This window comes from Lactuca saligna, chromosome 9, assembly GCF_052625555.1.
Source record: "Lactuca saligna cultivar CGN05327 chromosome 9, ASM5262555v1, whole genome shotgun sequence".
Lineage (NCBI taxonomy): Eukaryota > Viridiplantae > Streptophyta > Magnoliopsida > Asterales > Asteraceae > Lactuca > Lactuca saligna.
In genome coordinates, this window is record NC_136425.1 from 8,003,541 (window position 1) to 8,021,940 (window position 18,400).

General features: G+C 35.2%; 1 protein-coding gene across 3 annotated transcripts; it reads right to left on the reverse strand.

Annotated features, from left to right (window-relative positions):
* Positions 1-12,917: 12,917 nt before the first annotated feature.
* On the reverse strand, positions 12,918-15,893 carry LOC145014199 (protein CUP-SHAPED COTYLEDON 3-like). Of its 3 annotated transcripts, none has more exons than XM_078972567.1 (3): positions 15,484-15,893; positions 13,714-13,979; positions 12,918-13,581 (listed from the first exon to the last, which is right to left on the reverse strand). In XM_078972567.1, exons 1-3 carry the CDS (start codon positions 15,650-15,652, stop codon positions 13,111-13,113), a joined length of 906 nt encoding a protein of 301 aa, XP_078828693.1. In that variant the 5' UTR covers positions 15,653-15,893; the 3' UTR covers positions 12,918-13,110. The 3 variants fall into 3 exon arrangements, with proteins under 3 accessions (XP_078828693.1, XP_078828695.1, XP_078828694.1); XM_078972569.1 differs by lacking the exon at positions 15,484-15,893 and adding an exon at positions 14,251-14,288; XM_078972568.1 differs by lacking the exon at positions 15,484-15,893 and adding an exon at positions 14,063-14,219.
* Positions 15,894-18,400: the final 2,507 nt, after the last annotated feature.

Here is an 18,400-nt window from a genome sequence, read left to right on the forward strand (position 1 = left end):
AAATCGGTTATAGTTCTTCCTAGAAGACTTAGGTAACCGATTTCGTCTAAGGGGTAATATATATAGTGTACGATTCTAAGGGTCATGTGTAAACCCTAATCCATACACATAGGCTTATGATCCATAACTCATGTGGATTAACTCTTTATGGATTCTTACATAAACTTAGTCTACCATGGATCAAAAGCCCAAACCATATATTTCACTAATTTACATAATTAGTCACTATTAATTTAATTAGTCTCTTTTGATCGCTAAATTAATTTCAAATTAATTCTTGATCAATACTAATTAAATATTATGATTTCTCAATTAATATATTATACTTATAATATATTAGTAAATCATAAATAACCTCTTACTCAAATATCCATCCTATCAAATTGCCCTGGTGATATGCAACCCGAAATGGACCATGCTACTCTCGGGTCAAGTACATATCAATTATAGTTATGGGCTTAGACACATAATCCAACTATTAGTATATATAAAACATTAAGGCAAACCCTAATGTAGCACCTGGTTCCTGGTATGTAAATCTTGATTGAGTATTTTTCCTTTTTAAGCTTGCCTAGACATGCACACAAAAACCGGATTGGGCTATAGGATCCGATCCGATCCGAAAACCGGATTTGGTCAAAACCGGTTTTGACCGAACCGGATCGGATTGAACCGGCCACCGGATTGAAACCGGATCGAGCATTCGAATACGAATCGGATTGGACCCCCGGATCGAGAACCGGATCCAAAACCGGTTTGAAACCGGTTTTTTTGTTACCTTTAAAAAACGGGAATTTTCAATTTTTTTTTTTTTTTTTTTTTTTTTTTTTTTTTTTTTTTTTTTTTTTAAAACTAGCCGTTGGAACTTAAAAAAAACGGCTACTTTGACTTTTTTTGACTTTTTGGCACTTCTAAACACCTATATATACCTTTCATTTGCTACATTTCAATTTTACACAAAAAATTTACTACTTATTCTCATAATACTCAAAAAAATGAGCTCGAGAAATTCAACCGCGGGTCAAGATTCGGATGCAACGGTGGTTAAAATCATACCAACCACTCGGAGTAAAGAAGTGTGGGAACATTACGATTTGTGTTTGTTGTCGAACGGGAAGGAAAAAGCGATAAGCAAGAAGTGCGGAATGTTTTTGGGAAAAGATGGCAATAGCACGTTAAGGAGTCATACAACAAAAACTTGTCCGGCTGTAAAAGGTCAAAGCGATCCAAGTCAACCAAATATTACTCCCGACGGGTCGATCTTCATTTACAACAATGATGACCTTCGTGAAAGCTTTTGCAAGTTCGTGATTCAAGAGGGCTATCCTTTCAACCACTTCGACAACCCACGATTAACAAGGATTTTGCGGGAAAAAATGCAACCGCAATACCGGCAAGTAAGTCGCACTTCTCTTAGACGTGATGCTTTAAAGTATTGGGATATAGCCAAAAAAGATATGCAATTGGGATTTTTAAATATAAAAACCGGTGTTTCTTTAACCTGTGACGTTTGGTCCTCCGCCGGTAGTTGTCCCAAAAGCTATCTTTGTGTCACGGCACATTGGATAGATCCCTCTACTTGGGTAATGAACAAACGAGTTATTGCTTTTGAACTTTTTGCGCATCCTCACACGGAGGCAAGATTATTTGCAATTTTAGTAAGCGTTATAGAGACTTATAATTTACGCGACAAAATCTTCTCTATTTCGTTTGACAATGCAAGTAACAATACCGCAACGGCAAAAAGATTAATTGCAAAATATAAACCTATTTTGGATGGCTCGTTTTTTCATACTAGATGTGTTTGTCACATTATTAATCTTTCGGTACAAGATGGTTTAAAAATGATAGATTCGACGATTGAAAAATTCAAAACTGTGTTAACTAGAGTTTTTGGAAGACATAAAGCTACAATGGAAAAATATCGAAAGTTTGCCATTTCCATTAACGTAACTCCATATAGTCCTCATTGGGATTGTGACACTAGATGGAGTTCAACATGCATGATGTTTGAAAGTTTGACACGTCAAAGAATCGCTTTGCAATTATTTTACGACACAATTTCAAAAGGAAAAAACCCGGTTTCGGATTATGATTGGGATTTGATGGAAGAGTTTGTGGAAATGTTAAAAGTTTTTAAACAATCAACCACTTTTCTATCGGGTGTGTATTACCCTACAAGTCCGTTGTTACTAAATGAATTATGGTTGATGTCCGCACAATTGGAACGTTTTGAACAAAGAAGTGAAATATTTGTTTTGGTTACGAGACCAATGAGACAAAAACTAGTCAAATATTTCAAAGAAATGCCTCCACTTTTTACTTGCGCCACAACATTAAACCCATGTATCAATGTTACGGGTGTAGAGGCTTTGATTACCAAAATTGCTATGTCTTTAAATTTGCACAAAGATAACTCAAACTACATCCGTAACCAAATAAACATTTTTAATGATACTTTTACTAATTTGTTTGACATTTACGCTACAAAATATGGCAATATGTCAAACACTTTTGCAAGTGTAACCGACTCTACTAGCGGTGCATCGGGTAGTGGTGGGGGTCGAACGGATTTTCATATCGACCTCTATAACTACCTTTTGGAGGAGCAAAACAAAAGAGCACGCACATTAACGCCTAGTAGCGAACTTGGAATTTATATGGGTTCAAACTTTTTAAAATTCATGAGTGCACCACAATTTAAAAATTTGGATCTTTTGGCTTGGTGGAGAGAAAAGGAAGCACAATTTCCTATTCTCTCCGTCATGGCCCGTGATTTACTAACCGTCCAAGCTTCCACGGTAGCTTCGGAATCCGCTTTTTCTTTTAGTGGAAGAGTTTTATCAAAGTTGAGGACGAATCTTACCCCGGTTGCGGTAGAGGTTTGCGTTTGCTTGAAGGATTACTTGGATTCTGTGGAACGTATACAACACTTGGCATCACTAGAAGGCCCACTATCACAAAATGTTGAACCGGAGATCATGGATGAAGAATATGCACAAGGCTTATCAACACCTCCGGAAGACGAAGACGATGACGATGAAGTCGAAGATGAAGACGGGGATGAAGAATATGGCATTGATGAGACCCCTAGTTACATGCGTGGCGGTTGAAGAATAATTAAATGAAGGCGACACGAAGTGGAAGACCACAAAAACTATTTCCATTTGGCTAAATGTTATAACGCCACTTTATTATTATTATTATTATTTAACTAGTTTAAAAACTCTTTCTAATTCGACGTTTGATGTATGTTTTAACTATTTTAATGTACCCATGTTGCATTTTGTGTTATATTTGAAGTCCAAAAAATGTGTATTTAAAAAAAAAAAAAAAAAAAAATCGGATCGGATCGGATTACACCGAATCGGATGCGGGGCTCGGAAAACCGGTCAAATCCGGTCAAAACCGGTTTGAAACCGGTTCGGATTTAATGCCGAATCGGATTGGGTGTGTCGTCATCAAACCGGATCGGATCCGGATCGGATCGGATCGGATCGGGTCTTTGTGCATGTCTAAGCTTGCCAGGGTAGGGAGTGTGTGTAGCGCCTTTTTTATTTTCTAGTAGCGCGGACTCAACTTCCGGTGTCCACTAGAAGTTATTCTTTTTTTTATGCACCCTTTGAGTGTATGGAATATGGGCATAGGGGCATGGCTTTCTCGGCAGACTTGGAGATGAATCGGTTGAGTGACGTTAGTTTTCCATTCAACCCATGAGCGTCTCTTAGCGTGTTTGGCGAAGGCGTCTCTTCGAGTTCACTTATCTTGGCCGGGCTTGGTTGGATACCCTCATTTTGTCACATAATACCCCAAAAATTGTTCTTCTTCTACCCCGAAGGTACACTTGGCTGGGTTTAACTTCATCTTATCTCTTTCCAACGTTTGCGGCGTCTCCTCCACGTCACGTAGTAGCCTCTGCTCGTTCGGGATTTTAATGACCATGTCGTCCATATAGACTTCAATATTCCTGCTAATCTAGTTAGCAAACAGGGAGTCGACCAATCGTTGGTAGGTTGCCCCGACGTTCTCTTCGTCATTTTTGCTCATTAGGATTTGGTGATACCCCTTTTAGACATCAATAAAGCATTTCCATTGGATACCTTGTAAGGACTCCGCCTTTTGGTCTATCTTTGGTAGCGCGTAGCAATCCTTGGGACATGCATTGTTGATATCTGAGTAATCAATACACATGTGCCAGCTGCCATCGTGTTTCTTTACCATTACTGGGTTGGCGATCCATGTGGGGAAAATTGCTTTCCAAAGGATTGTGGAGCTGGTTAGTTTGGCTACTTCTGTGTTGATTGTCGTGTGCCGGTCTCCTCGTTGCACCCGATTCTTTTGTTTTATTTCCTTGGCTCCTGGTTTTATCATTAGCTTGTGTTATATGATTCCTCGATCGACCCCTACCATGTATGTGGGCGTCCAAGCGAACACATGTTTCTACTTCTACAATAGCTGAACCAACGCTTGTCTCATTTTTGCAGAGAGGGTTATCCCCACATTCACCCATTGATCTAGATATTCCTTGTTAATTACCTCTCCCCCGTTCAACGAATCTGGCCTTGATCTCTTGGCTTCAGCTAAAATGTATCTTGGTTGCATGATCTCGTAGCAATTGAGCTCCCTCGGGGGAGTGGCAAGGATTATTCCCGCTCCTTGGCATGTGCTGAATTTGACTATCCCATGGATTGTTGATGAGATTGGTTTGAACTTTAGTAGGGCCATCCGTCTCAATATGATATTCTGTTCTCACGGGTGTTGTATGATCATAAAATCCACCAGGGAGGTTCATCGCTTGGTTTTATCTTGACTGGTTAATGTAAACGGTAAGTGAATCGTACCTAAGGGCCACAAGCTATGTCCTATGAATCCTGTGAGTTGGCCTGCAGCTGGCCTCAAACCTTCCTTCCATTCGTTCGGTAGCAGCCATAAGCAATGTTTGTAGATGATGTTTGCAGAACTTCTTGTGTCGACGTATACTCGATGAACGAGTATATATCAAATGGATCCTTGGATAACGAGGGGGTTGTCCCCACTCCATCTGGTCGGGCTTGGGTCGTTCATGGAGAACTTCAGCCCCTGCATTGCTTCCGTGATGCTTCGTGTGTCCACTGTACGTTCTGCTCTTCCCCTTTTGTGGTGGAGCGCAATGATTTCCAACCTACGATCTGCCCTTCCAGTGGTATCTTTGGGGTTAATGCATTAAACGTGGCTCGTAGGCTCTTGGCAATTTCTATCATGTTTCCTATAGTTGCTTTTCCTAGATTTCCCTTTTTAGGACTGAACAGTTGAGCGTGTCGTGTGTCTTGCTCTTGTGGATTTCACAGTATAGTGTCTTAGTGCCTTTTGCCACCAGTTTCTCATCGACCGTGTAGACTTATACTCGCCTTCCCCGCCTCTCATCTTTAGCGAAAGGTCTGAAATGCCCTGGCAAACGTCTATCTCGACCCATGACCCCCCCCCCCCCCGAGGATCGGGATGGGGAGTAGGGTGGTGGTTTCGCCTTCCCGCAACGGATGTCATGGTGTTGAGGTATGCCTGCGTCGGTGCTTCGCCCTCCTCTTGGCATTGGAATCGCTCCACTCACTCTTTTAGTTCAACCCTAGTTTGGGATTGTTTTCCCATGAGTTTCTGGGACAGTGATCCTGGCAACAATCCCCAGGTGAATGCTCCTGCGATCAAACCCTCATCGTGACCTCGAACGTCTAGCATCGCTTTAGTGAACCTGGAAATATAAATATATATATATATATATATATATATATATATATATATATATATATATATATATATATATATATATATATATATATATATATTTATATCGATTCAACCAGCTTAGGACTTGTGTTTTTGCCTTAACTCATGTTCCTTGTTTGGTTGTGGACTTAGGGTAAAATCACTTTTCTGAATGCCTTTTCAATCTCAATTATTTATATATATATATATATATATATATATATATATATATATATATATATATATATATATATATATATATATATATAGAGAGAGAGAGAGAGAGAGAGCTAGGTTTATTTTTTTAAACTAATTATTGTGTTATCGTATGCATAAATGTGGGCCAATCAAAATTTAAAATAATAATAAATAATTAAATAAATAAATAAGGGTTGGTAATTTGATAATTACTTTCCACAGATAATATACTATAATTAAGGTAATAATTGACTTAGTTTTCTCCACCATCGTCTTTTAAAACCGTAACCCTAATCAACCCTTTTTGACAACGACCCATGGACACTCTCTGTAATGCTCTTACTTGAAGTTCTAGAACAAGTGGCAAGGACAGAAACCTTAGCAACTGAATCGATGCACATGTCGTCTTCGTTCTCACTCATGCTTTCTTCAATTGTTCTTCTCTGGCTATGAGATGTGAGGAATGTGGGTCAGGTAACTATGGATCGGAGCTCCTATTGTGCGAACAGTGTGAACGAGGGTTTCACTTATTCTGCCTCAAACATATTCTTGATTCTGTTCCGCTCGGCTCCTGGTTCTATCGTTCTTGTTCCACCAATCGGAAGACCATTTCAAGTATGTCTTTTTTCTTTTTCAATTTAAGTTGACTTGCATTTTGTCGCGTTGCATGTTACGGTTTAGGTTTAAGATTTTTCAGATTTACAGCTAAAGGGGTTTTTCTATTGTAAAGTAATGAACTAATTCATAGATGCTGAGTCATCCAATGCTCAATTTTATACTGGTAGCTTGAAATGCGAAGATCCCCAATTAAACCCTAGATCTAAGGACTTTGCCCCACCTGTCTGATTCAAATACTTTACAATAATAAATGTAATTACATCCCGTGGAATTCTTCTCATATACCGAGGCAATTGATTCGCTTGATTATGTGAATGATAATCCAGGTAGTCGATAGGGTAAAATTTCATGGTATATTCTTGACTAGGAACAACCCCTAATTTCTAGGATACAAGCATTTGAATTATATGCATTGTTGTCTGTGTACATCATGTTTAGTCCAGTAGTGATTGGTTCACCTTTAACAATGTCATTTCTTGTTCTGTACCTAGGATTCCCGTTGGTTCAAACAAAAATCATTGATTTTTTCCGCATCCAAAGGTCCTCTACATCAGGTGAAGAATTTTGTAAAAGTAGATAAGAGAGATCATTTATTCATGTTGTTTATGTTTTATTGCTTGATTACAGAAAAAGATTGGTAAGATTTGTTTTGTTATATGATTGTGGATATAGGCAAGAAAAGGAGGCGAAAAAGTTGCTTAATTGCATCAAAGAAGAAAAAGAGACTCTTACCATATAGTCTAAGGGAATATGTTTTATTGGTTGATTAGAGAAAAAGATTGGTAAGATTTGTTTTGTTATATGATTGTAGATATAGGTAAGATAAATGTATCAAAGACTGGACAATAATCACTGAATATGTTGGAGATGTTGATTACTTACAGAGCCGGGAAAATGATGATGAAATCACGAATTCCAAATCTGTTGGAATGGAATGACGAATTCCAATTTTGTTGGAATCACAGAAGTTGATGCTTGAAGACCGGACCACAAAATTGAAACAGACCACATTATTCTTTTAGAATGTATTAGTCGTTGTTAGATTTTGATGTATTCTTTCCGGTTTTGATTGTTTTTTAGTTTTATTCTTTAACAATAAATGTAATTATTGACAATTTTTACCCGTATTCTATAAGAAATAATGTATTTTTTTGTTTTTATTCTTCTAGTGATTGTTCAAGAATTTGTTATTCTACAAGAAGTTTTTAAATTCATGATCAAGAAATAGGTTCAAAAATATTTTTTATTATTTATTGTTCAAGAATATTTTTAATTTTGAATATATTCATAAACATATTCTGTCAGAATGTCCGAATTAAAATAATTATAATTCTTAAAATCAGATTTTTTAAATTAATAGTATCCATGATCCCTTAAAAAATGCAATTTTCCTTTATTAAGTCTATATTAATTTACTGAATTACCCGTATAATAAATTAAGATGATATTTTACAATTATATTTAATTCAACAATATATATTAATCACTTTCTTAAAATATGTAAATTTGATTGGCTCACATTTATGCATACAATAACACAATAGATACTTTAAACAAATGAAAACTTATTTAAATACAACTTTAACCCTTTTGTAACATGCCGAGTAAAGGGGTATTTTCAAAAATATTTTCATTACATACAAAACATATTTCTAAACTATAATAGGTATAGTTTATGGAACATGCATACTACTCTACCAGTTTAAGAAAAATACAAGAGCATACATATTAAACTATAATAGGTATACTTTATGGAACATATACACTATTTTACTAAGTTCAAAGATACAATACAAAAATAATTATTTAAGTATAATTATTTTACACTACGAGTACACTACAAAAGGGGAATAAATACATTTACAAGAACAAGAGAACATTACACACTATACATAAACAAGTTAATACATGATTGTGAGCCACTACTTCATCGTACCTTCTAGAGTACATGCTAAAGTCCTGAATTTTAACCAGAGTCTCCTGTAGGGAGAGCGTGAATTTGTGTATAGATTTATACGTGACTGACAATCTTGCACCAAAATTGTTAGCTACAGTTACACCGATAGGTCTGGGGTGACAAATGTCATAGCATTCCGACTCCTGAAGAATGTTGTGTAGGCCAGTAGTCATTTTAGCATGTTTATAATATCACTCACAATAAGCATTAACTAAACATTTTGGTTTACGGGACAATCATAACTTCAATGGTTTATTTTAATAATAGAACTACATTACACTACTTTACAGTACAACTGGTGGATTCCAGGCACATACATACAAAGGGTTTTCATACAAATACAATATAGTACACTATTTTCCCAATACAGTACACTATTTTCCAAATACAGTACAACATACATTTCGGGGAAGCCTTCATTTATATGGTTTTATTTAATAATAAGATTACACTATACTAGTACAGAGTACAATAACACACATGCATTTTGGTCTTAACGCCTAACACTACATTTCATTTACAAAAGAAAATATTGGATTTTCTGGAGGAAACACACTACCGGTTTCAAAGAACAAAGATAGACCTCTAAAACAAAAATGTTTATGCACTCACCTATTTAAATGTTGATACACTTTCAAAATCACTTGTATGCTCAGGGAACCAGTAGATAGGTACACTTATAGATTTTGAGAAGACATAGCATCATAACATCACATCTTACAATTTTTGCTATACACTTTTGGTGTTACACAAACAATGTTGCGAACACAATGTAAACTCTATATTATCAATGGAATGGTTATTGTTGCTTTGATTACTATTATTCAATTGTTGTGATACCGTACATGACGTCATCCGCCCCGAACGTTTCCACCGTTTCGGTTTGGGGGTGTGACAAATTAATTTATTAAACATAATAGATTAATAAAAGTATTTTCCTCTTAATTCTATTTCTTTTAATTTCTCATTTTTGTTATGAGGAAAACCCAAAAGGGCCCTGTTAATGTTTAGAAATATCACCAATAGTTGATGATATTGAATACTATTTCTAACAGTTCCTTCATGTAGTGGACGTCCTCAATTGTCTATCTTGTGGGAGACAACAATACCTGAAGCATGAGTCTGCTTTCCTGCTCATGCGACGAAGCTTGAGTCTGATTTAGGGGCAGGTTGTATGGTTGCTAGGTTGGCACTCATCAATTAGGTAATGGACACCATTATTATTATTATTATTATTATTATTATTATTATTATTATTATTATTATTATTATTGTTATCGATTTAAAAACAACTTTTTTCATTATTTCGTTGTATATGTATGTTAAAAAGGAAGGTGTTAACTAAAGTATGAGAACTTGGGTCGACTATTAAGTAACATATGTTTCTGTGTGGGAGAAGGAAGTTGTAACATACGAAATTTGGTATGTGTTACTTTATGGTTATTTAATTAAATTTGGGGGTTCGAGGTTTTGTTTAGTCGGACGCGGTGATGAAGACCGGCATGACACACCCATGTAATTTAAGTAGTGGTGCGGTCAGGAGCTAGACTGTAACACGGTGGCAGTTGGACGTAAAACCCGAAATTTCAGGCTTAAGGCATTATATAAGTGCACTAACCCTCTAGGGTTTCTCATTATTGTAGCCACCTTCTTTGTGAACGAAACCTTAACCTCTCCTTACTCTTTCATACCTTATTTGGCATTCCTTGTGGTGTGGAGAGCTTTTGGTTATGAATATTCAGGGATAAATGGTGTTTCTAGCTCAGATCCAGACCTCATCAATATTCTTGCCACACTTGGGACCTCTGTAAGTCTTTAAGCTTGCACATTTTATTCATGTAGTTTTGTAGATCTAGGATTTATTGCATATATTTTCCATTTTTTGGATTTGTGTTGGAGTTTGGACAACTCCAAGTTTAAAAGTAAAGTCTTTGGGTTCTCTAAACCCATTGTGGTGCAAATGATGAGATCTTACCTTTCCTTTTGACCATGCATGGTTTTGGATGGCATTTTAGTGCCATTTTACCTAGATTAGGAGATTAGAGATTTAGAGCCATGTAAGTGGATAAAGTTGCAAAATTTAATCATTGAGATGATGTTTTACTATGTTCTGGAGATTTGGAATGTAAATCATTAAGGTTTAAGAGCTTGACATGTCAGTTGTGAGTACGTATACTGTCAGTACAATGGGTTGTAGGTCGTGGCATGGGTCGTGAGATTCAGTCGTGATTGTTTTGTCCATTGGTGACCACTACACGACCAAATAGTTGGTTGCGGTGCGGTAGTCGGTGGTGGTTGATCCTTAACTTTGACCCATGACTTTAACTATTTGACTAGTTTGACTTTTGGTCAAACTTGAAGGTTTTTAGCTATAGACTAAGGTTAGAGCGTTTGTTGGTTTAGGTGGATCGTGTAGCTGATGTTGCGAGACTTTGAGTGTTTGTCTTTCGACGTTTGATTTAGGTGTGTCTTCTCACAATTCTGTGTAGGACATTATATGTTTATTGTATTTTGAGCTAGATGTAATATGCTTGCGTGCTTGTTGGGTCATTCCTGTTGGGCTGGGCCTGTATAATTGAAACAAACCTATTGGATTAGACCCGTATTTGTACTGTATGTGGTATTTTGGGAACTCATTAAGTTTGTGCTTACAATTTTAAGGTTAAATGTTTCAGATGCTCCTAGCAACAAAGGGAAGAGCACAACGTGATTGCATCGCATCTACTTTTGTGTTTTGGAGATTTTCATACTATTGATTTTATTATAACTCTGATTTTATGATGTTTAAAACAATTAGATGTTTACTCGTTGAGAATGAAATTGATATGGTTTTCTTGTTTTAAAAATGAAAATTCGGTTCGAAAATTTGGGTATTTTTAGGAATTCAAATCTTGACACATGAACCTTTTTGTTCATAGTATTTCTTACCGGCATATTTCATACGGATAGGTTACCTTCAAAAAAAATCATTTTCATCAAGTTTCTTCTGTGTTATGTCGTTAATTTCTGAAGGATCTTTATATTAGAAAAATCATTTTCCGATGGTAATCTATAGGTAATTTTGAACGTATATCCAATGAATTTCTTTAGTTGCTATTTGTCATAAACACGGCAAATTTGTTTTTTTTGTTTTTTTTTCTTGTTATTTTGTCGGTTTTGCGATACGAACTCTCCCCCCTCGCCAATTTTTCAAATGAAACATGACCTTTCTATACCGGTGAAATAATTTAAAAGATTATATATTTAACTCAAACATATTATAATTAATTTTGGGGAATAATGGCTAATCAGGTTATAGAGGTTGCCTACTTGTATGAATCTAGCCAAAAGAGGGATGCAAATTCCCTCTTATTTATCCCCGCTTTGCATGAATAGAGTGGAATCGGAGGATCATGTTTCTCAAATGTTCCCTGGGTTGTGAAACAAGGATTTTCCTAAATAAATGGTGTGATGACATTGCTATTGGGGCCAATACCATTGAAAACTTTCTCAGTAGTAGAACAACTTGCAAGACTATAGAAATCACATGTGGAGGTTTGGCATGCGGTTTTAGCGGTGTACTATTGGATTCCGTGGAAGGCTCGGAATGATGCTCTTTTCAACAACACGAAGCCCAAGAAAATCCCGTCTTGGGTCCTTGAGATGGAGTATTTTCTTTTATTTGGATTACTAGCTAGTCGTTTAAAGCTTGGTGTTGAACAAACGTTTCATGTTGTTCGAAAAAAAGAGTTAATGATTATTCTTGATAGATCCAAATACCAAGAAGATGCTCAAATAATTGAATTAGCTAGTAATACTACTTTACTAATTATAGTAATTTTACAATATACATTAACCAGATTTAATTAGAAAATAAGAAAAAAAAATGTTGACTTTTAAGTATGTTCAGTTCATCGTTTAAAATGATGTAATTTCTATTTCTAGTTTGTAGCTTTCTAGAATTCTTTCATTATTCACACAAGGTGTATGTAGATCAAAATAATATTTATTTACCATATATAACGATTGCATATAGTATAAAAACAATGGTAACTGAAAGCTAGTAAAAAAGTATATAAGTAATATCTGGGTACATCCTAGTCATAACGTATTCATTATATGTCGTCGTTGCTTACACGTTGTTGCTTTCTTTACGTAAATTGTGGAGAAAATCCTGCACAAATGATTTAGAATGGAAAAAACCAATTAATTAGATGATGACCTTTGAGTATAAAGATTGGAGGAGTTGTATTCGATTAAGTTTCTTGATATTTTTCTACTTTTAGATTTTATAGAACCAACATTAAATGTTATCATTAAAGTTCGATAAGAACCAAAAAGAAAAAAAAATCAAACCGATAACACGAATAATTAATCTATTGTACCCTGTGCAATTGCATAACGAACTGGATCAAATATTGACGCTTTAAAATGAAACTAGCAACAATTACAAACCCAAATCAACCTGTGTATGTACATATAGAATCAATCTCTTAATATACAACAAATCAATCACTTGGTTCAAATCGAAATCAAACATAAAAATACTCAATAATCAAATGTTCTTATCTTAATTTTTCTATGCCTAAAATACTTAAGATTGAAATTAATTACTACTCCTAGAACACTATACCATTGTCATTATCATCGTCATCCAATTCCATGTCTTGTAGATTATGAGAAGGGACATAGTCTTCTAACGCCATATCGTAAAAGAAACCATAGTGATCTTCACACTTACTATTTGAGCTTACATTCATTTGGTCCAGACATTCCTTCAAGGTAGCCTCTTGCGATAACTGGAGAAGATTTGGGAGGTTGTATTGCTGTGGTGATATGTCCATGTAATTTTTGTGGTGATGGTGGTGGTGGACCGGTGGTGTTGGATTTTGATTGGAGAGGTTGGGGGTGGTGGTGCAGATATGGTGGTGGTGGTGGACACAAGGCGGTGGTTGGAGGGTGGGACATGCATCATCATGATTTAGTGAAGTGGCATCATATGTTGGATTGTGATACATGTCTTGTGGGCTGCGTTCGTTGCTATTGTCTCCCTTTGCTTTATAAAACACTCTACATAAAACCCAGTCTTCCTGTTGATTGAATTCAACCAAAACGAAAAGAAACTTGGTCAACCAAAAAAAAAAAAAAAAAAAGTTCTCATATTCTTCGTCAATATATTTTTATTCTCGGTGTGGAATTTCAAGAATTGATTTAATTCTTACCTTGGGCGGAATATTAGGGTTTTCAAGACGAAATTCATGCATGATCCAACCGGTTTTAATCCCATTTGGTGCTCGGTTTTTATAAAACACTAAAGTCTTCCTCATCCCCACGATGGCACCGGTTCTCGTATCCACAACTGTCCTATCTTTTCCGGTAGCCTTCCAGTATCCGGATATGGTGGCCCTGTTTGTTCGATATCCAGTTGCATACTTGCGATCACGAAAGCTGAAGAAGTACCACTCGCTTGAATTGAGTTTCGCCATCTCTTTATTAGCATAAAAACAAAAATTAATAATTGATAAGCAATCATGCATATACCAGACATCATTAAAAGCTTGAAAAACTAACACAATAATTTAATGCTTTAAAATGACATAAAAGCTTAGACAAAAAGCGACAAAGATGCTGAATAAATTAAATGCAGGCGTTTCCAGTGGTACAGTGTTTCTTCAAGAGGATTCAAATGGAAGACTAACAAACATGATGCATATTACTGGTACAATGTCAATTTCAGAATATGTCCTTATTAGCACTACCTCTGATGTGTATGTGACAAAGAAATGTGTTTCCATTCACCAACTTGCAAGTATCCCATGCATATAGATATACATATTAGCATATATACATACTGATACGTTAAATGTTAAAATAAAAAATACTTTGAATTAAATTAAATATTCTTGCTATTTTTTTTTTCTTACCATCTTCCTACATATTTTAAAGACTGTGATATAAGTTATACTTAATAAAATTAATAATTTTTTTTTTTATTAATATAGGAATCTATTTAATTTCTCTTAAATTATTTACACCAGTCGACAGTTTTGCTGTTTGCATACAAATCATTTTAAACGTACGTCAAAGTTGTCTTCGTCATAATTATTGGTTTTTTTCACAAGAAACCAATTAATTGAAGAAAGCAAGAAGGCTCGCTAATTAAAAAAATATCATTATCCAATCATAGCTTTTAAATCAGTTCTCACAGATACACAGAATGATATCTTTTATATAATAAGATATAAAGTTAAGGATAGAATTTAATAGATGCAGAATATATATAATTTAATCAGCGTGATTGATTAGGATGATTGATACATACATTAATTACTAATTAGTGTATCTATATCTTTTGTCATATCAATTAAAAAATATATAGTAAGAAAGAGAAGGGGATCGGGGGGTTAACTGGAATAAACAAGATTTCTTGATTCCATATTAAAAGGTCCTTCGGGATGTGTGTGATCATGAAAGTAGTCTGTGCTCTTTATAATGACTATATATGGATATGAAAAACTGTAATAGTTAAAGCACTACGAAATTTAGACTTCAATTAAAGTTCCCACTCAATAGATTTATCATGCAGTACCTATAGATATAAAGATTTCTATATTGCTTATTCTCGCAAAAACATAACGGATAACTCAATCTACCATGTATATATGTGCAGTGAGTACTCTTTCAAAAGCTTGAATTGCATGCCACTAATGTGCATAATCTAAATTGGGTTAGAACATTCGATTTTTGGGTGTTTGTGTTTGAATTTTTTTGTAAAATCACAAAAAAGCTGCTAGCAAAATTAGCATGATCTGACAACCATGTGCACATATGACTGGTTGGTTGTATCTAATTGTTAAACCCATCAAGCACCTTGTCTAACATGTTCATTGTCTGCTCAAAACCAAACAAAACATGCATTTCTATCCCAAGTTCCCATGATCAAACAGAAATAATTTAATCAAAGAAAATTAACTTGGAGAAACTAAACTCACCAGGAAGCTGCCATGGCTCACAAGTATGCAGATCAATTTCGACTAAAGTACCCTTAAGAACATCTTCATTAGCTATCTTCTTGTAAAGATAGTGGCAAACCAACTCCTCATCACTAGGGTAAAACCTAAACCCTGGTGGCAGTGTGGCTCCGATATCTCTCAAACCCATCTCCTTATTTTAATTACAGATCGAGGAAGATTAAAGATTGTACAGGCTCAATTCGTCACGAAAATGCTTAAAGATTAGGTCGTGTAATGGAATGGTTTTCTAGTATGTGTTTGTAACGAGGGAGTATATAGTGAGTTTCTAATAATAAAGAAGAAGAAAGGTGGTGCTGTATATAAGGGGACGATAGGGGATAGAGGTTGAAAGGTACCTTTGTCACCAAGAATTCATTAATCATGAATCTTGATTCTAACAGTTTATGATTATGCTTGTATAGTTTGTTATTGTTTCTGAGAGGGAACTTTCAAGAAAAACCAAAGTCGCACGAAATCAATATCTGTCCCTACATGGTGTGCGTTACTGTTTAATATAAAATTAAAGTGATCAACACATAAAATAAAAAACATAAATAGCTAGTTCACTGCTGTTAATTAAATTAAAAAAAAAAAATCTACTGATCAATTAGATTGTCAAAATGATTAAACCCTTGATAAAAATAGATGTTTCAATATAGGGAAAATCACTTACGAGTACAACGAAGTTTTCAAACCGTTTAAAAAACTTAATCATGTCTGTTCAAAAATTCAAGGAATTTAACCTTTTGTCTAAAAAAGCCTAACTAAGTAAGGAGTCGTTTGATAGTTGCTAAGTGGGTTAGATCTGATTGAGTTAGAAGCTAACTGAGTTAGAGTTTCTGACTGAATGGACTTCTGACTGAAACTTGTTGTTTGATTTTGCATCTGATTGATAATGCAAAATGATTATATTACCCTCAGACAACATTTTTTATAATAATTCATTAATTATTTAACATTTAATTTATAACATTATATTTTTAATAAATACATTCAACCTATAGTAAAAAGTAAATAAATTAAAGATTTAAAATTTGATAAACATTGTTGAATGATCATATGGAAACACAAATCAAAACAACCCCTCATCTCCAGATTAAATTCAAGAAAAAAAAATCAGATATTAACAACACAACACAAGCTTTTGATCAATTTTTAGGTTTTCATGACTCATGCGTTGCTATTGGCATTTGTCCACCTCCTGAAAGTGCAAGGAACAACATCTTTGGTTCTTGGTTTACATTGAATCTGCCATCCAATCTTGTTTCCACATTTTAATTGATACTGGACACCCTTTTATACAGAGCTTCTTCAAAGAAACACATTTTGATGCAATTCATGAAATCTCCCCATCTGGCTATCGTTTCGCTTCCTCATAAAGCTAATCTTTCCAGCTTTTGACGGTTTGTAGTGATTGCTTAGGCTTGTTGAGTTAGGTTTGACCCCGATTCGAACCAGTTCTTGAAGGTAAATCAAACACCCCCATAACAAGAGTTTGGTAATCGCTATCAAACCCTCATTTCCTATCCTGTTTGTTCTCCACCCATCTATGTGAAGCTTTCTTAAGTACTTACAGTGCTGAGCAATGGAGATAACCCACATATTTGTACATTCCAGTGTCTTGATGATGTGTAGAATTTCCAACTTGGAACAGTTAGAGAGAGTTGAAAGCCCAACATCGGTTACCTGTAGCCTCTTCGGATAAACTTTAACCAAACAACTATATGCAATCTCTATCGTCTCCAATAACCTATCCCAATTGCCTAAGCATCTGAGCAATTTCAACGTCTCCAGTTGCTAGAGAAGCAGAAGTCGGCGATGCAGAGGCCGCTGAAGAGAAATGTCGTTCAAAGCGTGTTACGGCTAGGGGAAAAGGAGTTTGAGCGATCCGTTTGGAGTCGTCGTTGGAGGAGGGTCGGTCGATGGTGACGACGAAGGAAAGGGAGGAGAATGGTGGGGGACCTGGAAGGAATGAGGTGGGACTTGGGAGGATGAATAAAATACGACCAAGCTTAGAGAAGGAGAATGGAACGTAAGCGAAAAGATGGCTTCTGGTCTCGATCTGCTTTTTTTTTTTTTTTTTTTTTTTCATAACTGGGTAAGAGGCTAATGGACCGAGTCAGTGGGTTATTTATCCATATCGAACAAACTTACTGGACCGAGTCAGACAAATATGTCTGACTGGACCTAGTCAAGCTCAAATCAAACAACCCTAACATTTTTCTGAAAGTCAAATTAGAGAAACATATTACATGGCTTATTACTGTATCCGAAAAAATGATTAGTTAGACCAATGAAGTTTAAAAAACTCAAATCATGTTTTAACTGTATAAAAAAAAACTCAACAAACTTAAATAAAACAAAATTAGGATTTTTTGAACGGTTTGAAACTTTATTGGATTTTTTAGATAAAATGTTATATTCTTTATGTTTTTTTTGAACAGACAAAACATGATTGTGATTTTTTTGGATGATTTGAAAACGTTATTGGACTTTTAAGTCATTTTACCTTTCAATATAAATACGCGTTCAAATTGGGATGTTACAAAAGGTTGGATAAAACCCACATCCCCTAGATGTGGTTTTATAGGTCTAAAAATAGAAATATTTAAATCATAAGATCTTTATCATGACAAACCAAACCAAAATTATATAAAGTTAAATTATAATTTTTAAACACCTTTCATGGAAAACAATTAAAAAACTCTGAAAACTGCAGATTATGTAATGTAATATCACGTTCTTTAATAAATTGTCGTAATTATATATTTGAGTTCAATCCGAATTAGGGGTTTAATTAGTTATGTTTTTTTCTTTCCTTTAGACCTGTCTTAATTAAAATTCAATCAGCAATGTAACATAAAAACGAAACCAAATGCACTTCGAAACCCACCGA

Excerpts from the sequence above, each read along its gene's own strand:
- LOC145014199 (XM_078972567.1), bottom strand. The coding sequence starts at position 15,652 with ATGGGTTTGAGAGATATCGGAGCCACACTGCCACCAGGGTTTAGGTTT. Across the intron at positions 13,980-15,483 it reads TGAGCCATGGCAGCTTCCTG|AGATGGCGAAACTCAATTCA; the intron begins GTGAGTTTAGTT and ends ATGCTAATAAAG. Across the intron at positions 13,582-13,713 it reads ACCCTAATATTCCGCCCAAG|GAAGACTGGGTTTTATGTAG; the intron begins GTAAGAATTAAA and ends TTCAATCAACAG.